This window comes from Chinchilla lanigera, unplaced genomic scaffold (assembly GCF_000276665.1).
Source record: "Chinchilla lanigera isolate Chin_1 unplaced genomic scaffold, ChiLan1.0 scaffold00054, whole genome shotgun sequence".
NCBI classification, from domain to species: domain Eukaryota; kingdom Metazoa; phylum Chordata; class Mammalia; order Rodentia; family Chinchillidae; genus Chinchilla; species Chinchilla lanigera.
In genome coordinates this window covers 1164170-1188783 of record NW_004955455.1, presented here as the reverse complement: position 1 = coordinate 1188783, position 24614 = coordinate 1164170, and the positions used below count along the sequence as shown (strand labels likewise).

Sequence of the window (24614 nt, the reverse complement as noted above, 5' to 3'; positions counted from 1 at the left end):
GATAGTGTGCATATGCATGTGTGTGTGTATGTGTGTGTGTGTGTATGTGTGGTGCTAGGGTTTGATCTTTGGGCCTTCTTTACACCAAGCTATCTTCCCAGGCCTTTTTAAAATTTTTTATTTTTAGACAGGAACTTGCAGAGTTGCTAAATTTTCCAGGCTGGGCTTGGACTTACAATCCTCCTGCTTCATCCTCCTAGAGTGCTGGGCTTTTAAATTGCTTTTAAATTGTGAACGGGACAGGGAGTGTGAGAGGGCTCTGAGCCCTCCACTCTGAGCAGTGGAGGTACTGACAGTGGTTGGACTCTGGCCCATTTCTTGTTTGCAGTGCTGGGACAGACCCCAGGCCTCGTGTATACTAGGCAGCGCTGTGCCCTTGAGCGCCGCCCCGAGCTCTGGTGTGGTTTCCAAGCAGAGCCAGCAGGATTTGCCAGTGGATTATGTGATGGTGAGAGACAGAGCAGAGTGGTGCATTGTTCCAAAGGTTTGGCTTGAACTGGATATGAAAATGGCGACTTTGGTCTTGGACCAGTTCGCTCTGGGATATGTATGATCTGTCCATGGGGAGGTGCCAGCAGATGGCTGGATGCTCCACGTTGAGTTCCAAGGGGAGCACCAAGGACAGTCTGTCTCCACCCTGCACTCTCCTCATCACCTGTCCAGCGCAGCTTCCCTGTGCTCCCCACCACCATTCCTAACCCAGTAGGTGTGCAGCCTGCCATGCATTTGTCTGTCTTCCCCTCCAACTGGGGGAGAAAAGGAACTCATGTGACTCATCTGCCATGGTATTTCCCAGGGTAGGGCTGGGGTAATATGACCCATGGGATACGTGTGAGGTGGTAACAATGACGGGTGAGAAATTCCTTATGTGAAAATGTCCCTACACATTCCCCTCCGCTGCAGGAGCAGCCAGTGCCAACCTCTCCAGCAGGCTCTGTGCACACCCTGTGCCTTCCTGCCCCTTCCAAATGATGGAAGAAAAAAAAATAAGAGAAACTAGTTGGGAACATCAGTAAAATTGAAAAGCACAGCTAATACTGGGCCTTCTTTTTATTATTATCATCATCATCGAGTTGTTTGTGCTGACTGCGCTCGGGCAGGCTGACACAGGGGCTGGGCTCTGAGGGGGCACGAGGGTGGCAAAAGAACAGAACATGTGGCAACTGCCAGAGCTACACGGGCAGGAACATGCGTGCCTGAGCTCTTCCACCAGGCAGGCTCACTGCTGGATTCTGCGCACGCTCTGCACCAGGAAGGTCTGGGCATGAGAACCCCACTCCCGGAAGTGCTTGTAGTCTCCTGAGTGGTGATCACTCTCCAGCACATACTGAAAACCTCGGTAGCCAGGAAACTGGGAGCACACCCACCTGCCAAAGGGAAGAGAAAGACAGTTACCCTCCAGAAGCACCAGCACATCCACCAGGACAGCCCAGCCGTCCCACCCTTTCTCCATTGCCTGGAGTATATAAACATTTCTCTGGCCATCGGGCCTTTGAGCCTGCAGTTTCCCTTAAGGAACACCCTCTGGCCAGTCTTTCTACGGCTGACTTGTGTCTGTGCTTTGGTTCCCAGCACAATCATGACTTATCAGGGCGATCTGACCCGCCCTCTAGATCAGGCCACAGCCCTGACTTCACCTTTGTAGCACTCATATAACTCAGTAAATGTTAAAGTTATTTATGAGATGTCATCCTTCCCTGCCAGCAGCTCCTGGTGCAAGGACGTCTGTGGTTTGTTCAACTCCACCTGTAGTGCCTGATGCCTCCTCTCCTGGTAGAGAAGAGGGGGAGCCAATATTACGCCAATATTAGGCCAATGGGTGAATAAAGCAAGGAAGGGTCTTTTCTTTGCTCCCTTACCCAGAGCCACTTCCAAGAAAAGAGCTGTTGTTTTAATATGTTGATTCCCATATTGTTTGGGACAAAGATTGGTGTTTGGACTTTGAGTCCTCCTTTCCCTGTCTGTAAAAGAGGGAGATGGACTCAAGAATTAGGGGAACACCTTTTCTGAGGTAATGGGATCCTTTGGTTGTCCTCAGAAAACTAAAGGAAAAAAGAAATACCCAACCACCCACCTTCATCACTGCCTACTAGGGGCCAAAGCGCCCCTGAGAAGGTGACTCTGATGTCCTCCTACATGAGGATCCCACATCTGAGCCTCCATCTGCTCCCTCTTAGGGGACAGATGGGAATGACCCTGAGCTGGAAGCTGGGTTTAGTCCTCTCTCTGCTATTGGACGGAGCAAATTGCTGGCTCCCCATTGTGTCTTTAAGGCTGGACATCCATTTCCCTCCCCTCTTCAGGACAAAGGTCTTGTCATCCCTCCCCCTCTAGGCTAAGGTGGGGAAACAGCTGAAAACAGTAATGCGCATGGGAACAGGTCTAGCCAATCAGAGTATTCCATTCCTCTGGGCCTGGTGATTGGTTCAGAATGGAGAACAAGACCCACGTTGGATCAGTGAGCACCTTTTCTGGAATCTCTGATGGAATCATTGACAAAGGGTCTCCATCCCTGGAGCTGGAATGTAGAGAAAGCTGCTGTCTGTGCTTTTACATGAGAAGAGTGAATCTAAGAATATAGCACACTGAGGCAGGCAGAGCAACAGGAAGGAAGACAGATCATAGCGTCTGGATCCAGCTGTAACTGAAGCCAATTACAGTGGTCAATAAATATTGTTTAGGCTTAAACAGGTTTAGTCCAGATCGCCATCACCCGCAGTCCAAATAATTCTGCCTGAGACCTTCATGTGCCTGTATGTCCTCTGAAGCGTGGGCAGCAGCCCCCAGCACACAGTTCTCACAGTCATGGGCTATCCTTCCCAACACCCTCTCTTTCCCCGTCAGGAGAGTGTTGGTCCCACTTACGCCCCAGAGTGGACGTGGAAGGAGCCCACTTCATTGCTGTCCCAGCCCATGGCCTGCAGGGAGGGGTAGTCGTCACTCAGCTCTCCTTTCCTGCCCAGAAAGTTCTCCTGCTCAAAGATGGTCAGTCTGGAGTCACGGTGGTTCTATAGACACAGACAGGAGACAGGGTCAGACCACCTGGCACTCTCCCTGGTTCCCACAAGCTCGTAGTCCAGCCCTTGGCAAACTTCTTGGAAGGGCACTAAGGCAGCAGGTATTCAGAACTTATGGAAGGGTTATCATTTTCCCTCCCAGGATTTTCCACCATGAAAGTAATCATGGAGCAAAGCAGCTGCAAGGACGTTCCTCACAACAGAAAAAGGGGTGGGGGGACTGGGGATTTAGCTCAGCGGCAAAAGCGCCTGCCTGGCAAGCGCAAGGTCGTGAGTTCGGTTCCCGGTACCGGAGAAAAACCAAAACCAAAAAAAAAAAAAAAGAAAAGAAAAAGGGGTGGGGAATGGACCCAAGTATCCAGCAGGTTCTGATGGTAAAGAGGTGCTGTGTGGCTGGTAGAAAGAATTACCAGGTGTCAGAGCTTAGACATGGCACACAGCATGTCTGAGCCTGTTTCCACATCTGCAAAGTGGCACTAACCACACCTGCTTTTTATGGTTGCTGTGCAGACATCGGGGCTATGAGCTGCGTGGAAAGAGACTGACTGCCTGTGTCACATGGTTTGAAGAGGGGAAATGAGAATGTGAACTCTGGATCTCTCATGGTCTGGCACCACGGATGGGGCTCAGGTCTCCGGGGGGCTGGGTGGCAGGACTCACCGCACAGGCCACGGGCCGGAAAGAGGTGAGGCGCTCGGTGGGGTAGGCCGTGTTCCCACTCCAGGCGTCCCAGCACGGGTAATCACCCCGCTCCAGCACGTACTGCTGCCCTTGGAAGCCAGCATGCTCGAAGCCCACCCACCTGCGGATGGAGGGAGGCAGGGCAAGGAGGTGAGATCTCCAGCCCTGGGTCCCAGGCCAGGGTTCTCACTCAGGAGACTCTGCCGCAGGGGACATTGTGGCTGTCACTCAAGGAGAAACTGTGACTGTCTTTCCACATACAGAGGGGACGCTGCTGAGCACCTTACAGCAGGAGTCCCTGACCTTTTTGACACCAGGGACCAGTTTCATGGAAGAGTTTTTCTATTGTAAGGGTAGCGAAGACAGTGTGTGGAGAACGGCTTTCAGTTCAGTCAAAGCAGCCGGCAACCTGGATCCTGGCACGTGCAGTTTGCAGCAGGGTTTGTGTCCCTGTGAGAACTGGATGTCCCTGCTGCTCTGATAGGAGGGGAAGCTCAGGTGGTGATGGGAGCCGTCAGGCGTGTTTGTGAACACAGACAAAGCTTTGCTCCCTTGTCTGCCGCTCACCTCCTGCTGTGCGGCCGGTTCCTCTTAGTCCATGGACCGGAACCCCATCCTACAGCACAGGAGGAACCCCCACAAAGACAGACCTGGCCCCAGGCATCAGGAATTCTGAGCAGAGGCGCTGCCCAGACCCTCAGCCCGTGAACACTGGTGCGTCCCATAGGTAGAGGACCTCTGCCCCACACTGGTGCCCCGGCCAACCTGTACCTACGCCGCCCCACAGGCCATGTACACAGGGCTCACTGAAGGCTGCCTGGGGGATTCCTGGTGATCCTGCGGGGCCTGGGAGATGGACAGCATGGGGCACAGCCCAGACCTCACATCTCCTCCTCTCTGCCCCTTTAGGGGATCTGGGGCTTTCCACCCGACACCAGCAGGGGACAGAGGGGCTGAGCAGAAGCACAGCAGTGGTGCCTCAGCTGCAGGGAGCTGGCCACGCCGCTGCCTATCCTCCATCCAGAGGATGACTCTTTATCCAGGTCACCTATGGGGTCAGGGACCCAGGAGCAACCCACATGCCCCTTGCACTTGTCACCTCTGTGGTAATGCATGGTCTGATTCCGTCCAGGTTCATGTCTCCCTACTGCCGTGGCTGCCAGCCTAACCCTAACCCTAACCCTAACGCTAACACTCTCCATCTCTCTTCCTTTCCCCCTCTCCAAAACAGGATCATGTTTAGCATTTTGGATAGCAATATTTAGCTAAAAAAAATTAACAGCATCTTTTAAAACTATATTTGTGCAGTTGCCTTCTACTTTTGGTGAGTTCAGCCTTCAGTGGATGCCTCAGAGGGATATTTTCAGACCCAGCCGAGCTGTCTCATCCAGTGGGCAGGGACTGTGTGAACGGCACCCCTTACATTTGGGCAGCGCACAACCTGTGTAACCTTACACAGCAGTCCTGCATGCTCCTCAGCATTTCAGGAGGGCCCGTGGGCACACACCACGGTAACTGCTCTTTTAGTTTCTGTTTCTTTCAGAAAGGGGAGTGGGGCTCAGACGGGAGCAATGGCCTCTGTGGGGACGCATGCAGCAGATTGGGAAGATCTGGCTGAAAACCTCTAAAAGTCCCAGAACCACTCTCTAGGTCCCTTCCTGCCCCCCGCCCAACACACACACTCACGCTCCACTCAGCACTTTCAGAGATCTCACGGTCTCGAATCCCAGCTCCAGCACGCTGGGGCACTCAGCCGTGAACTCGTGCCGCCGACCCTGGAAGCCCTCTTCATCCCAGACCACCACCTGTGCCACAGAGGAAAGCCGGGGAAGGCGGAGCCTGCGGCATCAGCTCATCTTCCGCCGGAGGTGAGGGCTGGGAGTCCCCCAGGGCTCGGGCTGGGCCGGGCAGGGAAGACAGGGCTGGAAACCCAGGTGCTCCAGGCCCAGACCGGGAAGGAAGGTGGGGTTGGGGAGAGCACAGCCCAGGCAAGGGTGGCCTTGGCTAGGGCCACCAACCCCGGCCTAGTGGGAACGAGGCTGGACCTCTGGATTCTCCAGGCCACTCCCTAAACCTGGACTTTGATGTGAATCCTCTAGGTTTTTAAGGCTAATAACAAATTCAAAGTCCCCCCACCCCAAACACAGGCAGAGTCAAAGAGAGGAGGCAGGAGACAAGTGCAATCTTTGCCAGAGGATGTAGTAGTCCACGTTCAGGGTCCCAAAGACCCGATTTCTTATTCAGGCTCTGCCTGGCTCGGAACCTTGGTGGTGTGGTCTGTGAAATGGGCATTCTGAACCCTCCCTCAGGCAAGGCAGGGATTCAACAGGGTGGGCATGAAAATTCTGGGGACTTGGTTTGACCTGTGTCCTCCACCCCTCTGGGGCCACCCTCCCAGCCACTTCCTACCCTCCAGTGTCCTGCGGACTTGGTGCACTGCAGTGTCATATTGGCCCCTTCCTGCATGGAAGAAGAAGGTGAGACCTTTCCACCCCAACCCACTCACCTCCCTTCTGGTTTGGGCAGGGGCAGGGTCCTAGGATCTTGGCTTCGGCCCATCCCTCTCCCATCCTGTCCATTTAGGGCCAGTGCCATCGACCATGCTGTCCCCACTTCTGAATTCTTCCACACTGGGTCCCAGTGCCTCTGAGCTCTACTCTGTGCTGTTTAATCTGCTCGCTGCAGGGGACTTTGTGTGGCCACCAGGGCGTCAGCCAGGCAAGGGCCAGGTTGCTCAGCTGAGGGAATGCGCAAGAGCTGTCCCTAAACGAGGCTCATGGGGACCAGTCTGGGCATGTGGGGCCTGTTCCTGGTTAGGATGACGATGACATTCGAGATGACACAGAGACGTCCCCAGGATTGGGGACCTGGACCACCCCCCTCCCAGGGTGTTCACTCTAAGCTCTGAGCCCAGCCCTCCAAACCGGGGACTTACCGAGATGGGCCCAGAGAACATGGCAGAACTGAGACCTGCCAAGGTCAAGCTCTTATAGGCAGGGAGTGGAGAGGGGCCCCTGGCCGGCAAAACCCTGACTCAGCAAGTGGGTAACAGAAACAAAAGCCAGCCCTGGCCACAACCCCAGGGCCGAGGTGTCAGCAGCTCTGGCTTCAGCTGGGAGGGAACAGGGCAAGTCACCTCCCCCAGGGGATGGCTATGGAGGACGGTGAGAGGTGGAAGGTCAGCCTCAGTCACCTCCACAGGGCTGGAGCAGAAGAGTGAGCACCGAATGAGGAGTCCAAAGTCATCCCTACCAGCCGTGTGACCTTGAGCGAGCCATTCCCCATCCATTTCTGCCTATAAAATGGGATGGAAGTAAACTCTATCCTGGGGTTGTCGTGCGATGACGTGATATGCCCATCCCTTTGCCCCTCCCACGCCCCTTCCCATCCCAGCTGCAGCAGTGGCTTCCTGCTGGAGGTGGCATTTCAGCTGGACCCTGAAGGACGAGGAGAATTTGCAGAGTGAGACAGGGAGACAGATGGAATCCAAGGACAACAAAGAGCTGGTCACCCACCGGGGCTGGAGCTCCAGGTTCCTGAAGAGGAAGAGTTAGAGGAGGGCTGGGCCACAGCCTGCAGGGTCTGCAAAGCCAGCGAGGTGTCCAGATGGCTCTGCCGGCAAAAGCAAAGAGCTGCTGGTCACAAACATGCTTTTCAAACTGTAGTTCACCTGCTGCACGTCCAGGGCTTGCAGAATTCCCCGAGTACTCTGCTTTCTGCACCCTGCCCCTGGGCTGGCTGACGAGAGGTGGAGGAGGAAAGAGCACAGCTGGGAACAAGCTCACGCAAGGCGAGATCCAGCCTTGTTCCTACCACCTGGGTGACCTGATCCCTCGGGGGCCTGTGATGGCCACACCCATCTCTGGGGATGGGTGCTAAATGCAGCTTGATCACCTGCGTGACTTTGCTGAAGCGTGACCGTGAAAATTAAAGGTTAAGGGTGCAGCACATACAGCCAGGCAGCCCAGTTTGCATCCCCCTCTTGCTGATCAGGGAGCTTTGAGCATGTTCACTAATCTTTCTAAGCCTCAGTTTCCTTGAGCATAAGTGAGTAAAAGAGCCTGAGTGATCGGGGTGTCATGAGGATCAGTGTGATGGCTATGATTGGCATTTGTAACTGTTCCAGGGACATGAAAGGCGTTGTGTACCTCTGTCATTTCTGTCATTATTGTCACTAATAACAGGGGTGCTCATTCTTAAATAATCATTCACAAAGAACTTCTAAGAGCTTGGCTTTGGCAGTTGTAAAGACAGCGGTCCTGGTTCCATCTGAGAGAGGAGGAGGTGGGCTGGGAGAGGGGAGGGGTAGCTTCGTTCCTCTTCTGTAAATGGGGTGGATCCCTGAGGCTCCATGCCCTGGGAGATCACAGGGGCGGAGGCAGTCAAATGCTCAGAGCAGAGGCGCCCAGCACAGTGTCTGTCCCCTGCTCCCACCCTTTAGTGGGTGGCTCAGCGCCAAGGGGGGCACGGATCTGCCCCAGATGGCCCAGCTTTGAATCCCAGGCCTGTGGGTGGCCCCCACCGCAGGCATCTTGGCCCTGGTTCCAGTGGCTGCCCTGTCTCATCCTGTCCCACAGTTCCTGCCTCGCCCTCCTAGGCCTTGGCTCAGGATGAAAGGGGGAGGCTGGGGATGTGGGGGGCCAGAAGCAGGGAGCAGCAGAGGCAGAGGTGGCCCCAAGCCAGCAGGATCACAAGACAGAGCTGGGTTCCATGGGGATCCCAGACCCTCAAAGATGAGGCGGGAACCCATAAGATACCCCCACATACCCTGCCCAGGGCTGAGGAGTCAGCCTGCAGGTGACCTGGCTGAGCAGTTCTTCTGGGCCCCTCTGGCCCAGCTTCACTGTGAATTCCTGTCATGGACCTTGTCGGAGCCACTTGCCCTGCCTGGGCCTCAGTTTCTCCATTTGTGGCATGCGGGAATGAGACCACTGGGTCTGCTCCTCTGTGTGGAGTCTGTGCAGTCCCTGGGACCCATTTCTCTGTCCCTCTCCTTCACCACCAATCTCCCTGTGCCCTTCTGTGCCTCTGTCCGTCCACTCTCTTATCTCACTCTCTCTGTCTCCAATTTCTCTCTCCTGACCTGGGTTTCCTCATATCCCCCACACCTCCTGATGGGCCACTGGTGTGCCCACTTAGTCACTAAACCCTAAAGGAGGCTCTCTGTGGCCAGGGCCTACACCGGGCCTGGGGCCAGTGAGGAGCAAGACGCAGTGGAGTCTGAGGCAGCTGCCATATTCCTGGCCACCAGCTCTGTCCCTGGGGTCAGGTAGTAGGGGCCAACGGGAGACTTCAGACAGATCAGCAAAGGAACAGGCCCCAGGTCTCAGATGCTGAGCCCACGGAGACCCCCAGGCCTACCTGAAATCAGGAGAGGAGGGTGAGGGCCGCAGGGCAGGGCCAAGACTAAATGGCATGAGAAGAAGCACAGGGACCCAGGGTCGGGTTGCTTTTCCACCTGGGTGGGCACTGACCTTATTGTGCCAACCTTTCCACGTCCTGATCTTCCTCATCTGTGAAATGGGTATAACACAAGCACCCAATCAGCAGCATAATTGACAGAGGCGGTAAGGGCAAAGCATTTAGTGCCATGCTTAGCATGAGGAGGGGGCTGCAGAAGCCCACCTTGCTTCATAGACTACTTCTCCTGCCCACAGTGTCACTTTGCCTTTGTGCAGCACCTGATAGGACACTGCAGGTCCCCAGTGACTGCAGACGCAGAGGTAAGGAGGGTGGAGACCTGCCCAAAGCCGCCAGTGCTTTGTGGCAGAGACAGGAGTCAAACCCAGGTCTCCTGCCCTTTACCTGCCCTGCACTGAAGCTGGCCAGGACCCTCAGGCCCACCCTGGCTGCGGCCATGAGAGGAGTCAGGGTGGCCAGGGGGCCTAGTGTGGCCGACCGGCCCGGGCTTCTGCCCTGCATGCTGCTCACAATGGAAAGTGCTGCTCTCGGCAGTAACCGGGGAGGCCCACTCGGTCCCTGGCCTCTCAGCTGCTGAGCCAGCGCCCCCTTTGTGCCCCGCACTATAGGGCCTGATGTCTGCCAGATTATAAAATGGGGGGTCGGCCCCTAGTGCCCTAGAGCACAGCCTGTCCTCCAGCAGGAAGTAGCAAGTCCCCAGGTAAGAGGGAAGCCACCCGGCTAGCAAGTGCTGAAGGCGGAGGAGAGAGAGAGAAGAGAGAGAGAGAGAGAGAGAGAGCGCGAGCGCACAGGAAGGGAATCCCAGATAAGAGAAAAAGGCAGAGAGAAGAGCAAAACAGACAATGAAAGAGAAAAAACAGCAAATAGTGGTAACAAACAGAGAACGAAGCAGAGATACACAAGCGCAGGACACTGGCGAGGACACAAGCAGAAAGAGAGGGAGAGAGGGAAGTAATAATGGAATCACACAGTGCGAGACAGGCAGGGAGAGAGAGGAGAAGCAGGGGAGAAAGGGTGAGAACATGTCTAAGCAGAGCATGCGTCTGTCCTACTCCTGCGGCACCACTGCACAGAATGGGGGCAGGGGCGGCCAAAAGCTGCAGATGTGGCCCAGATGTCTGGCCCGCCCTGTGGCTGAGGGCTCCAGAGTGGCCACAGACTTCCTCAGGGTAGGCTGGGGGAGGAATCTGCTCTCCCCAACAAGAGAGAGACAGGAGCTTGGGGATCAGCAGGACCTGTGCTGTCAAGGGGACTCCAATCCTCCACAAAGGTGACAGGAGTGTTTATTTTCCCCTGAGGACAAAATCAAGGCAACCAGAACATACTCAGAAGCAGGCATGCAGCAACAACACCTCCAGCCTTAGGTCCCCAAGGCAGTGGGGAGCCACTGGAATTAACCAAAGCCATCTCCACCCCATGCCTACACAGCCACAGCGCTTGCTTGGAGAGCCCTGGATGCGGAGCAAATCCATCCGCGTGGGCCCTCCTACGTGTCCAAGGCCCAGGCCGGTGTTTGCTCGCACGCTCCTGACCCCCGAGGATGCCAGAGGCAGCCACCTGGGCATGAAGATGTGGACACACAGCGTTTAGTCTCTGAGCAGATGTCAAATGAGATTCTCCTATATGCCAGGCACAGAGCCAAGCACTGAGGAGAAAAGCATGAACAAATCAGAGGGATTAAATGCCAGGCAGGGTGTCTGATACCCCCTTGCCCGGATCCATCTGCTGGAAACTGGAGTTGAAATTGGATGCCTGCTTCTGAGTGGCCCAGGCAGGGCACCTCTCTCTCCCAGCCTCAGAAGGCTCAGCTCAGGGCAGGGGGCACAGTGACTCCGTTATTCCTCTGAGTTTCAGGCAGGGCAAGATTAATGTTTGTGATGGCGCGTGGTGCGCCCGGGGCCTCCCAAATATGACTCCTCACTGTTCTACATCTGGTGAGGGAAATCGAGGCTGCACACACAAGTAAATGTGATGTGTGGTCAAGAGCTGCAGGAGGCTAAGGAAGGCACAGTAGGGACAAAGGGAGGCGGAAGGGGTGGCTGGTGGATGGCACAGCGCCGTCAGAGGCCTAGAGAAAGGTAGCTGAGGGATCAGTGGTCTCCAGACAGGAAATTCTTGGCTACAAACAGGGCTGGATCAAAAACACTTCCAGCCTTATACTTCTGAAGAGAAAGAGAGGAAATGGGTTCAAGGAGCTTGGACACACAGGGTGAAGGGGGTACGAGAGTGGGGGCACAGTTTACGGTGCCACCCCTGAACTCACAGAGGCCAGAGGTTTTTTTATGGCTTTGCAGGACGGAGTCATGTCTCAGGCTGCAAAGGCTGCAGCCACAGCGGCCGTGAACCCAGGGCCTGATGCCAAGAGCAAGGGGGCCCCACCCTCGGGACCAGCCCCTGGCCCTGGCTCCGCCCTGGCCCCAGCATCCGTGCCCATACCCAGCACCAAGGGGGGGGACCTGCCTCCAGGGAGTTACAAGGTAAGGACCTAGGCACAGGTGGCTAGGCTGGGCCCCTGGTCTCCTCCTGTCTCTCCTCCCCCTTCTTTGCCTTCTTCTCCTCCTCTTTGTCTTCCTCTTCCTCTTTTCCCTCTTCTTCCTTCCTCTCCTCCTCTCCTTCATCTCCTCCTCTTCCCCTCCCCCCCTCTACGCTTTGCCCCCTCTGCCTCTTTCCTCCTTCTCCTTGGCTTCTTTCCTGCCCTTCCTTCCCAGACACACCTGTGCCCAGCCAGTCTGGAGCCCAGGAAAATGGTCAGGGGTCTCAACACACCTGGGAAGAAGGGGCCCATACTGGAGTTGTGAAATGAAATGGAAACGTGATATTTTACCGCTGCAGAAGTACTTACCACAAGGACCAGCCCAAGTAAGCCTGCAGAGGGTGTGTCAAAGCCAGAAGCAGAGGAAGAGGAGGAAGTGGGCAGGCTCAGCCGCAGGTGCCCCCTGTCTGTCCCAGAGGCAGCACCAGGCCAGCAGGCTGGCCTCATGCCCTCCAGGAGCTGCCCTAAGTGTCTGAAAGGATCCTAGAGAGTGAGGCAGCTGGCCCCAGGGACTTGAGTCAGTTTTGGTTTTGGTCTCAGGTGCACTTTCAATTCATGGCATATTCCCATGTGGTCCACTCAAGGCTGGCTTTCATTTCTGTACTTTCATTTGAACAGTCATTTTAATTTAATTTTAACAACACAACTAGCACCTGCAAACCCACTATCCCATAAAACCCCAGACGTACTGGGCAGGGCGGTGCAAACCTGTATCCCAGCTACTCTGGCAGCTGAGGCAGGAGGAGGATCACAAGTTAAAGGCTGGCCTGGGCATTTTAGCAAGACCTTGTCTCAAAATGAAAATGGAAAAAGTCCTGGGGATGTAGCTTCTTTGTAGAGTGCTTGCCTAGTATGCAGGAGGCCCTGGGTGCCATCCCCAGTACAGAGAGGGAGAGAAACAGATACAGAGAGAGGACTTGGTAAAAAAAATCCTCTACTGGACCCCAAGTTTCCAGACAACTGCCATTCTCCCCTCCCAGGGTCACTATCTGCTTGCTGTGTGTTTCTATAGTGTTGTATGCTAGTCCTTTAAAAGTACGACTTGTTTTTAGCTTATTGAAACATGCTGAGTGTGCTTATTCTGGCTTTCTTTTTTCTCATCTCTGACAATGTGACCCCGAATGTGCCTCCACCTGGTTGAGCATTGCGGGAGTCGTTTGTTCTGGCTGCTGTATGACTGTGCGGGTTCGGAGCAGGTCGTCATGCTTCTGCCACGGACCCCTCCCCTGGGTGGTTGCAGTGTGCCTGGGGTATTTGATCCTTTGTTTGTTTTGAGATCGGGTCTCACTATGTTGTCCAAGCTGTCCTCCAACTCCTGGGCTCGTGTGATCATCCTGTTTCAGCCTCCCAAGGAGCTTGGGTGACAAGCGCAGACTGCAGCACCCAGCTTAGCCGGGAAGGTCATGTCCCTGTCCCCGGCTCTCACACAGCAATCTCTCCAAGAGACCAGCATAGCAGTGGAAGTGCCCGGTGCAGGCAGTGGGAGCCTCCTCTCTGCAGCTGGGGACCCTGAGGCTCCGAGAGAGCAGGCAGCTGCCTCAGTTCAAGTGAATCACAAGTTTCCCTGACTTGGGACAGCGAGAGGATAAAGTACCCAATCACAAGGCTCAGCTGGGAGAGGTTGGCTGTGCTGTAAGAGGGGACTAGCAAGAATTTCCTACATCCGGGGCTGCAGACAGACCCAGAGCAGCTGGCCCCTGCCCTGGAGAACCCTTAGTCTTCAGAGGGACTGGAAAAAGGGGAGAAGGGGAGAGGGAGAGATTGAGACAGATGGGAAGAGGGAGAAAGAGGCCCGAGAGCCCAGAAGCATCTCTGCAGTGTTGTCACTTGGGCTGCCAATAGGGTGAAAACGTGGGGCGCTTACAATCTAGACCCAGCATAGGACCAGAGGAGGACAGATCTGGGAACACTTGCAGGAGAAGGTGACACCCGAGCCTAGAACAGGAGCAGATCCATGAAGTCTAGTCTAGAACATGAGTTAGGGAACACAAGTGAAGCAGTGAGGGCCCCAAGACTGGGATCTGTGGCAGCGAGGGTCTTCCAGAAACAGCACAGACAGGAACGGACTGGAAGAGAGACCCCACCCCCACCCTGTTCCTGAGGATGGTGCAGCCCTGAAGCTCCATAGTAGGGAGCAGGAGGACAAGATCATTTCACAAACCGTGGCTCACCTGACCCGCACACACCCTGTGTAGAGGGAGACAAATATGTAAGGAATTCTGACCTGGAGCTTCCCTCGGTTTGGATAGTTTGGACCTCAAGGGCACAGAACTGGGCTGTTCCGCTCACTCTGTGCCCTCGGCGTGGGGGCTTCTCTCCTGCAGCTGGTGGTCTTTGAGCAGGAAAACTTCCAAGGCCGACGGGTGGAGTTCTCGGGAGAATGCCTGAACCTGGGAGACCGCGGCTTTGACCGAGTGCGCAGCATCATTGTCACCTGTGGACCGTGAGTACGGTCTGGGGCGACCCTCCGCCCATGATAACTGGGCAATGGCAGCAACCTGTTTAGCAGGTGCCTCCTCTGTGCCTGGATCGTGTAATGGTGCCTCTGTGATTCCCGATCCTCACCACAAATCTGAAAGGGTAGTACGTCACTCTGCCCCCCTCACAGAGGAGGAGATGGAGGATCAGGGCAGTGACTCCATTCGTGAAGGTCACACTGACAATAAGCCGTGGCTCTGGGCTGCAGGAAAATGCTGCTCTTAGTATGGAAGGAATCAGCCTATTGCTGAGGGCAGGAGCAAGCCAGAGTCCTGTGTCCATGTCCTGTCCCCTCTCCTGAGCATCACATGGCCCTAGAGCATGCAGGAGAAGCCAGGTACTGGGTGAGGACATCACCTGGCGATTCACCATGCTGTATGAGGAAGGGGCTGTTCTTATCCCCATTTAACAGGTGGGGAAGCTGAGGCTCTTGCAGGGTTCAGACATGTATCCAAGATCCCCCAGGCATAAGTGGCTGAGCCCCCATGTGACTCAGGTTGACTGGTTTCATTTCCAGTGCTGTTGAGCACCAGCCCTCACCAGCTGGCTAGAATCTGGGTATCTCTTGGCCTTCATGGTCCCCACAGAAAGTAGGAGTCATTGTCCCTCAGACAGGTCAGCTGTCCTGCTCTGGCCCCTGTGAGCAGAGGTCAGGGCACTGGGCCAGCCCAGGACAAAACGCACCCTGGTTTCCTCCCCACCCAGGCCCCGGGGCATGGTCAGACTGCATTCTGAGCCCCTGGGGCATATAGCAGAAATGGGATGAGCTTGAGGCTTTGAAGTCAGACAAGTTTGGGTTGAGTCCCAACTCCCCTGTTTACCTCGCTCTGTCTCCAGGCCTCCCTTTCTTCTTCTCTGAAATGGGGAAAAGCCCAGGCCCTACTCGCCCACACAGGATTATTCAAGGTCTGTAGGAGGTAATGCAGAATGCAAGTGGCATTTTGTGGGCACCCATACACAGCAGGTGCCTGCGATGTCTAGTTACCCCTCCACCGCCCTGTGAGTGTAGAAAGGTCACCCTGGTCTAGGGGCCATTGTGCCTCCTGCACCACCCTGTCCTGGCGCAGTTAACGCGACCTCAGCCCTGCCCACAGCCCCCAAGCCCAGCTGGGAAAGAAACTGCCGGATGTGGCCAGCTTAGGGTTTCAGGCTGTTTTTTGGTGCTGGTGACTCAAACCCAGACTATTTTTCCTCGGAGACACAGACACAGCTGGTCTCTGCTACATGTACCCAGAGCAGATACAAACAGGCCTGTGGTCCAGGGCCTGTGGCTGGGTCCAGGCAGCAGGGCTATGGAGAGAAAAGAAGATAGAAGGAGGCAAAAAGGGAGGGGAGGAGAGTAGCCACAGCACAGGGTGGGAGAAATGCCTGCTGGGGCCTAGGAGACTTCCACCTGACCTCTGACACCACTGTGTTACCTTGGGCTGGGAACTTCATCCCCACAAGCCTCAGTTTCCTCATCTGTAAAGTCAGAGTCCTGCTCTTTCCCTCTTCTCAAATGCAAGCTCCAGAGAGCCATAGCGAAGAAAAAGGTGTTGGGAGAAATATGTCAAATCCCTCTCTCTTGTCTCAAGCCCTCAGAACCTCCTGAAGAAGACAGAGGAGGTTTGGGGAAGGGTGAGCAGCACATCAGTCTTAGTGGGCTTCAGTGACTGCCTGAAATTACAGGGCAAATGAATGGTGAGTCAGGATTAGAACTCAGGTCTGTCAGCATCCAGAGTCTATGGTTTAACACCTACTTAGTTCTACCTTCCAAGGCTCCCTCCCTCTTCACTCCCCATCTCTATCCACACATTCATGATCCATCTACTTCCCCATCCATTCATCCATCCATCTATCCATCCAGAGATCTATCCACCCCTCCTTCTACCCATCTACCCACTTGCCATCCACCTATCCATCCATTCATCTATCCATCCATTCTACCATCCATCCATCCATCCATCCCTCCATCCCTCCATCTATCCATCTATCCATCCATCCATCCATCCATCCATCCATCCATCCACCCTTTTCTCTTCTACTCCAGACTGGGCAGAACTGAGGCAGTTTCAACTCTATTTTAAAACAATAAGTCCACATTTTTTATTCTGTCCCTCAAGTAGGGTTCACCCATCCCTCAGACAAGGACTGGAGACTCCTGGGATGCATTCTGTCTCAATCTTAGGGAAAGGACGATCCCTAGGAAGGTGATGCTTATGTCAGTGTCCCCTTGGCACTTTCTTACTTCCTAAGAACTCTTGAACACATGGACAGCACAGGTCCAAGGCCCGTTAGTCCACCTTCTCCTCTGTGGAATGAGGACCATGCTTTCTCCTCAGCCCCCAGCCCATCCAACCCCATCTTTAATCTGGCCACACCGGGAATGCCAGGAAAAGCCCCACTTGACTTCAGATTTCTAGTTTGTCCAAACACCTTCATCTGTACTACCATATCGTACTGATTCACACAGGTACTGGGGATTTAGGTATTACTCATTCCCTCGCACCACCTCACGGAGTATCTCCCAAGCCAGTCTTTATCAAACTTCTATCAGTTTTTCTCTTACTGTGTGCCTCTGGGACTATTAACTATCAACTATTAAAATATATTTTACTTTCAATCATTCTTGAAAAACAAAACCAACAAGCAAGTAGAGGGAGGGAAACATATATACTTTGAGAATATATATATATTTTAAAAATAACCTTTGCATCACTTTTTTTATAAACAGCAAGCTAGTATCACTTGTTTTAAGTCAAATGTATCCATAAAAGAATAGTAAGTACAAAGTCAGCAGTATTATACTGCTGCCTGCCCAAGGCTCTGAGCCGGAGCCTATTCTTCCTTTATTACAAAAAGGGAAATTAGTAAATGTGAAGGACACATTAGCTCTAATCAGGCTTAACAGAAAATATCTGAATTGTTTGGCCCTAGGTTCTTGTAGTACTCACAGCCTGTGTGAATCCTACATTTGCAAAAATAGTTGGCTCAGATAATCATACACATTATTTCATGTCATCTTTCATCAGCTTCAAGAAAATAAGTGTATTACTGTACATGAGAAAAGCAAGGTTCAGAGAGGCGAAGTCATCTGCCCATAGTCACACAGTTCGTACGGCACAGCTGAGAATCAATCTCAGACACATTAGGCCCACTTTAGACCTTCGTACTGGCCTCATGGCTGCTTTGCTAAAAGAGACAGGAAGGCAGGTGGTGGGGAGGAGCATCTAATGATTTTTCTCCTCTTTGCCTCTGCCCCTCCTGGTTCTGCTCACGTCCAGCTGGGTCGCCTTTGAGCAGTCCAACCTCCGAGGGGAGATGTTCGTGCTGGAGAAGGGAGAGTACCCTCGCTGGGACACCTGGTCAAGCAGCTACCGCAGTGACCGGCTCATGTCCTTCCGGCCTGTGAAGATGGTGAGTGGCTCCAGGGTAGGCACTTGGGAGTCAGTGATGCAGCGCAGGACAAGTCCAAAGTCTAAGGTCTGACCATCAGCCAGGTCGAGGAAAAAGGAATAGAGCAGGAGGCTGGGTGACCTCTGGGTTGCCAAGGAGCAGGAGGGCCTTGTGTTCATGGATCCAAGCAATGAACATGCTAGATCTGTACCTGGTCCTGAGCTGGGGACCCTGGGCAAACACAAACAACAACCAGGTGATCTCTATTCCTTCTGCTATGGAGGTTGGACCCAGCTTCCACCTGTTAGAGCTACAAATTCCAGGGACTTCCTGGACTCTCTTTGCAGGGCGTTTCAAATTCCTGAATGTACACTATGTCCTCTTGGAGTGGCATTAAAACCCAGTATCCAAGCCAGGCCTTGTGGCACACACCTGTAATCCCAGCACTAGGGAGGCAGACAGGAGGATTGCTGAGAGTCGAGGCCAGCCTAGGCTACCTAATGAGTTCAAGACCAGCCCAAACTACTTAGTGAGACCCTTCTCGAAAAACAACACCAACAAGCAAACAAACAAAACAACCCAAGGTCCGTGCAAATCACCAGACATGCAGGTTGAAACTTGCACAGTGGCTAGAAAGGAATGCTGGGAGAAGGCGGCTGGAAACTCTGGATAATCAGACGGAATGCTGAATTATCCTCGTAAGATTGAAGTCAGCGTAAAGAAGAATCAGTCTAGGTAAATGCAGATATCCCTGTGTGCTTTGCTTTTTCCAAAATTATGAGTCAGTTATGAGTCATGACCCACCCACCTCTTACCCACCATTGCCGGTCTCTGACGGAACCCAGCATTTTTCTTCCATCGTGCGAATATGAAGAATTATTATGAAGAATTATTGCACGAAGAATTATTATGAACGTCCATCTGAGGTGATCAGGTGTCAACAAGCAGCTGCTTGGGCATCACCAAGCTTATCTTAATGGATTAGACAACCAAAGTAGTGCTGGAATTCTCAGAATTTGAGACTGAATTACTCTTTGTAAGAATTCGAAGGCTTATCTATTGATCATCAAATGGCCTTTATCTGACCATCTAGGTTAAGGGAGCTTATGGGAGGGAAATGCCTTCACTAAAGCACTTCTAGTAACTTCTAGAACAGTGGTGGTGAACCCACGGCACATGTTACTGTGTTTTTCTTTAAGACAAAATATTAGTGTTCAGGTTTCATTGCAGTGTTGGCACTTCATGATAAATAAGTGGGTTTTGGGTTGCAGTTTGGCACTTGGTCTCTAAATGATTGACTATTACTAGTCTAGAACTATGCTGTCCAATATAGTTTTGGGCACTAGCCACAAGTGGTTACTGAATTTGAATTTTGGCTACTCTGAGTGGAGATGCTCCGTGAGTATGAAATACACACATGTTCTGGATGTACAGAAAAAGTAATGTAAAATATGTTAATATTTTTATAATGGAGCTGGGCATGGTGGTGCATGTCTGTAATCCCAGCACTCTGGGAGGCTTAAGCAGGAAGACTGCACACTGGCACCCAACCTGGCAAATTTAGTAACTTAGCAAGACCCTGTCTCAAAATTAAGGATAAAAAAGGGCTCTGGATGTAGCTCAGCATGAAGGATGTGTATACATTCCTTAGTGCTGCAAAAGAAAATTATTACTGGTTCCGTGTTAGAATTATAATATCTTAGGCAGCTCTGGAAGGTTGGGGACCACTGGCCATGAGAAGGGGAAGAGTGTGCGCAAAGTTCCCAAAGCAGGGCAAACTGGGGAGTGGCTTCAGCAGAGGGAGCACAGGGGAGAGAGGTGGAAGACTGGAAAGAACATGAGCAAAAGCCTGGTCCTGCAGGGCCTCACAGGCCACAGTGAGGAGTTTGGTCTTGGCCCTACCAGCAGTGGGGAGCCAGGGACTGGCTTAACCTTCCCAAGACTGTGGTAATAATAAGTAAAGGTTGTCACTAGTTAAGAGGTTAGTGTGAACTTGCAGTCATACCAATGGCATTTTTCCCAGCATGCAAAGTGCCTGGCATTTGTATCCCTGCCTCACACCACACTCACCCTCTTATACTCTGGCCATGCTGATGTCTACTTTTCAATACCCATCATCATATTCAAACCTACCAGCCTTTGCCTGTGCCTTCTCTTCTGCTCAGTGCCTTCCCTTGCCCTCCCTCTCTTCTCTGCTATGCACACTCCTATTTAACCTCCAAAGTCCCTGTCAAATGTCCCTTCTCCCATGGAGCCTTCCCTGATCCACTTTCCTTCCCTCTGGAAGAATTAGCTGACTCTTGCTTCATCCACAACCTTCTGCTGGAGTCTTCTATAGACTATGCATTTACATCTGACCTCCTGCTTCTTGGTGATTAATAATTGTAGGCAATCATACCACCCACTTATTAAGCACCTACTGTAGCTGTGTGCTTTCCTACATTTCATGGACTCCTACAATAGTCCTAGGAGGCAGAGATTTTCATAACACTTATATTAAGGACAAGGAAGACAGGGTTCAGAGGTGGCAAAAGAAAGACAAAGCCCACACAACTGCTCAGTGATGGGGCTGGGATTCGGACTCAGCCCTGTAGCCTCCAGAGGTGCTTGAGGTTGGTGTTGCTCTGATCCACTTGCTGGGGCATCCTTGTGGCACTTCATCCCTGGGCATGTAGCAGTCGCTGATTCCTTTGGAAAAGGGATGATCCCTACCCTTGGAAATAACGGGCCAATTTAAAACCCTAGGCCCGTAGACTTGCAGCATTAAAACTGTATTCAAGGCCAGGGGGGCAGGTCAGTGGCAGAGCACTTGCCTGGCTCACGCAAGCCTGGGGGTTCTGCACCCAGCACTGGGAAAAATAAATCAGTGCAAGCCAGCACTAACTCACATGCTCAAACTCAAGGCTGGACCTCTCACACAGTCATTGCTCAAGCATGAGTTGAGTAATTATTACTCACAGTCCCAGATAATTGCACTGAGGCAATTGCAACCCCATTCTGTAGGTGAAAAAAGTGAGGTTCAGAGGGGCAGGGTAAAGTCAACACACAGGTGTCAGAGGCAAGATTCCAACCCAGCTCTGCTCCACCAGTGCCCTCCATGACCCCAGGGTCTACGTGTGACTTCCCTCGGTTTCTAAGAAACACTTACAAGAGGGCGTTGGATTACACACCTGAGGCCACAGAGACACAGACTGGGCTTAGGAATGAGGTGTTTCGTGGAAAGGTTCTGCTCTTTGCTGGCTGTGAAATTTGACCTCTCTGAACCTCTAGGATCCCTGACCATCATCACGATGAAAACATTTTTGATCACCTTGTGTGCCAACCATTGTGCCCAGAGCTGTATACGGATTCACTCACTTCATCCTTGGGTGCATATTGAGAGCTGAGAGCTGCTACCCTTTTCCTCAGATGCAGTGGACCCCTCCCAACCAGGGAGCAGCAACCCCAGAGAGTCTCAAGAGGCCGGAGCCCACTCAGCCTCTCCCTCCCTCTAAGTATACTTTCTCTGTTCCCTTCCTGCTTCCTGTTCCTGATGCAGCTCTCCTTTCCCAGGATACCCAGGAGCACAAGATCTGCCTGTTTGAAGGGGCCAATTTCAAGGGCAACACCATGGAGATCCAGGAGGACGATGTGCCCAGCCTCTGGGTCCACGGCTTCTGTGACCGTGTGGGCAGCGTGAAGGTCTCCAGCGGGACGTAAGCATCCCTTCTGCCAGGTCCCCACCTCCTGCTTGGAGCACAGACAGACTCAGAGGCAGCTGTGCCCTTATAGGACGCCCCATCAATCAGGCTCCTAGAAAAGGCCCCGCTCCTCCCCAGGGCTCCCGGCGCTGGTGTCTGGATTCCACCAACAGAGCCTCATCCCTCTGGGGAGGAGAGTCATACTTTGAGGAATTCTGCATCCATGTAAACAAATCTGGCACTTGGTTCTAAAAAGCCAGCAGATGGGGGAGAATGATTGCTGCTAAACCGGGGAGGGACCGAAGGAGCAGAGTCAGGTCAGGAGTCAGAGGCAGCATGGACGGAGAGATCTGGGTGACCTGGAGAAGAGGAATGTGCAGGGAGCCTGAGCGCCTGGAGAAGAAGCGGAGTGGCCTCTGAGAGGCCTTCACCTGCTGCCGTCAACAGGGAGGCAGAGCGAGCTCCACCCTTCTCTGTCTCTGCACTGCCAGCTGCACAATAGGCAGGCGAGGCTCCTCATCTAAAAAGGTGCCTTTTTCTCCCAGTGCTCAGGATTTGAAGCTTTCTAAACACAGCCCATGACCCACATCTGTGAGAACACAGAGAAAGGGCAGATGGCCAAAGGGGGTCACTTTATCCGCCTTCCCTCCCCACCTCTAAGCAGGTCAGGAGCCACCGGTCTCCTCTGGGCAAAGGTTAGCCTTCTGCCTCGCCATCCCCACACGCCCTCTGGGTTCCTATAACACTCTTTCTCCACTCGCTTCCCCTGAAACCCAAATCCCTACCGTCAGAGCCACTGGAAGTGTGCTGAGCCTTGGCTGCCAGCCAGGCACTGTGCTAGGCATGCTGCAGGAGACAGAGAAAAAGGAGGCGCAGTTCCTGCCTTTAAGGAGCTCACTCAGCCTCGCAGGGGAGCCCAGTCCCCCTGTGACAGAGCCTTCAGGTGCCAGCTAGAGACAGTCATGCTTTGGGAGCCCGGGGGAGGATGGATGTGTCTGGGAGCCGGCTGAGTGTGGCACTGACAGTTAAGCCAGGCTTGGCAGGATGAGCAGGGGCCATGACAGGCCCAGCAGGATCCTGCCGGCAGAGGCGATGAGAGAAGTCAGGAATGAATCACTGATCACAGTTGCTGTTTCGAGTGCTTACAGTGGACGGAACACTGTGCCAGCCACTGTAAAGGATCAGCTACCGAGTCTCACAGACAACTGGCAAGGCAGGTGCCTTTTCAGCCCCACTGCATAGGCACCTGCGGCTCGGGCTACTCATCTACCTAGACTCTCTCAGCTGGTCCAGGGCAGAGCTAGGACTGGAGTCAGAACATTCATCTGAAAGGCTATGCACAACTCCACTCACACGCAAAGGAAAATTTTTCTTTTGTCTTTCCTTTCCTTTCTTTTTTTATTTTTATTTTTGCCACGGGATTGAATCCACCGCCTCGCACTGAGCTATAACTGTGGCCTTCTTTATTTTTTTTTTTTTTTGAGACAGGGTCTCACTAAGCCGTTCAGGCTGACCTTGAACTCACCATGTTGTCTCAGCCTTAAAATTGCAGAAATCCTCATACCTTAGCCTCCAGAGTGCTAGCATTATAGGCATGAGCCACCATGCCAGGCTATTTTTTTTTTTTTATTTTGAGACAGAGTCTTAATAAGTCACTGAGTTGCCCAAGCTGGACTTGACCTTGCAGTCCTTCTGCCTCAGCCTCCTAGAGTGCTGGGGGCATAGACATGTGCCACCATGCAGGCAGGAACCCACTTCCAAAAGCCCTCATATTTGCCCCACTCCCCACAGCCCCAACCCTAATCATTATTTGACTCTCTTTCTCCCGGAGCCCCACGGCAACCCTTTTCAGTGGGATGTATGTTAATCCTCCTACTACATGCTTAGTAAGCACTCCAGGAGCACTTTTCCGTGTGCCTCCAAAACCCTCTTTTCTTTGGCAGTGCTGGGGATGGAACCCAGGGCCCTGGACCTGCTGCTAGGCAAGTGCTTTGCTACTGAGCTATATGGCAGCCCCAAACACTCTAAATGAACAGGCCACCGTGGCCACGCCCCCTGGCTAGAAGAAGAAACTGAGGTCTATCAGAGAGAGGAAACCTTTGTCAGGGCAAAGCCAGCAGAGGAGCCTGTGTGACCCAAGCCTGGCCCTGGGCGTGTTGGGGGTGGGGGTGGTGAGAGAGACAGAGATGGAAGCAGCCTGCAGGGACAGATGGAGGACTTCCTGGTCCAGGGAGTATCGGAGGTCAGGCAGCAGGGCTGGCTGTTTACACACCGTCCTTGCTTTCCTCCCAGCTGGGTCGGCTATCAGTATCCCGGCTACCGCGGATACCAGTACCTCCTGGAGCCTGGCGACTTCCGGCACTGGAATGAGTGGGGCGCCTTCCAGCCCCAGATGCAGTCTGTGCGTCGCCTGCGTGACAGGCAGTGGCATCGCGAGGGCTGCTTCCCCGTGCTTGCCGCCGAGCCCCCCAAGTGAGCCGGTGGCGCGCTGCTGCTTCACCCCCTGTGCAGCCTCGAGAGCGTCATCTTTCCCGGTAAATAAAAGTTCCTAAAGCCACGATGTCTCCTGACTCTGGACAGAGGTGCGGCACAAGGTCCCTCTGCATTCCTGGGAAGCTGTCATGGGCTAGCGAGGGTCCTTGATGATGAGATTTCAAACGGAGGCATTCGGCACAAATTTGCAGGAAAAAAAAAGCTTTCATTAAAAAGTAAGAGAAAATGAGGGGGAGCACGGCTCTGACAACTCCCTAACAAAGCCGCCCCCTATCAAAGGAAAGCCACAAAAGATAGAAAATGGGCTTCAACTTCAGAAACTGAAGCGGACAATCAGACTAGCCCATTCACAAGAGAACAGAGACCAGTTTTATGGGGCGCCAAGGTGGGCTGGGGTCAGGTTATGGCAGTCCTGGTTCATAACCCCAGAGGACTCCTCCTGACGTGAGGGCCAATTCAGTTCCCACGAGATGATTCCTGGGGTGGTCTTTGTCATGTGGGGCTCTGCTAGAATCACAGTGATCCTAGGTTTAGGGGAATGGAGACTTCTGAGTATACCCAAGTGTCCCCTTAAATCTCTTATCCTCGTGCTGTCTGCCTTGAAGGGGGCAGGGAGACAGGTTAGGTAAACTTAGGTCTAATAAATCCCATTTTGCCAACTTTTCCATGCCTATAGCCAAAGTTTTAAGGTAATAAAGGATACAAAATGAAAGCCAAGCTTTTTTCCGCTTTTAGTTACCTATTGGGCATCTGTAGGCCCAAGGGAAGAGTTATGGGTTTTAGTAACACCTTTAGTTTTTAAGTCCCTGTTTTAGTTTTTAGTTTTAGTTTTTAGTTTTTAAGTCGCCACACTGCTTCAGAAGAAAACATAAATCATGCTTTTAGTGAGTCACAGGTTAAGGGCCCAGGAGTTCGTTTGTCCTCTGTCCTGTGGCG

At 53.1% G+C, this 24614-nt stretch overlaps 2 protein-coding genes across 2 annotated transcripts; one reads left to right on the top strand and one right to left on the bottom strand.

The window, feature by feature from the left end:
- Window positions 1-1052: 1052 nt before the first annotated feature.
- Window positions 1053-12116, bottom strand: Cryba4 (crystallin, beta A4). Its single transcript, XM_005396157.2, has 8 exons — window positions 11962-12116; window positions 9060-9211; window positions 7214-7310; window positions 6108-6158; window positions 5385-5503; window positions 3678-3819; window positions 2866-3008; window positions 1053-1367 (listed from the first exon to the last, which is right to left on the bottom strand). The coding sequence occupies exons 1-8, from the start codon at window positions 12097-12099 to the stop codon at window positions 1220-1222; spliced, it is 990 nt and encodes a 329-aa protein (XP_005396214.2). The 5' UTR covers window positions 12100-12116; the 3' UTR covers window positions 1053-1219.
- Window positions 7958-23736, top strand: Crybb1 (crystallin, beta B1). Its single transcript, XM_005396158.1, has 6 exons — window positions 7958-7982; window positions 11414-11596; window positions 13977-14095; window positions 17394-17526; window positions 21058-21200; window positions 23478-23736. The coding sequence occupies exons 2-6, from the start codon at window positions 11423-11425 to the stop codon at window positions 23659-23661; spliced, it is 753 nt and encodes a 250-aa protein (XP_005396215.1). The 5' UTR covers window positions 7958-7982; window positions 11414-11422; the 3' UTR covers window positions 23662-23736.
- Window positions 23737-24614: the final 878 nt, after the last annotated feature.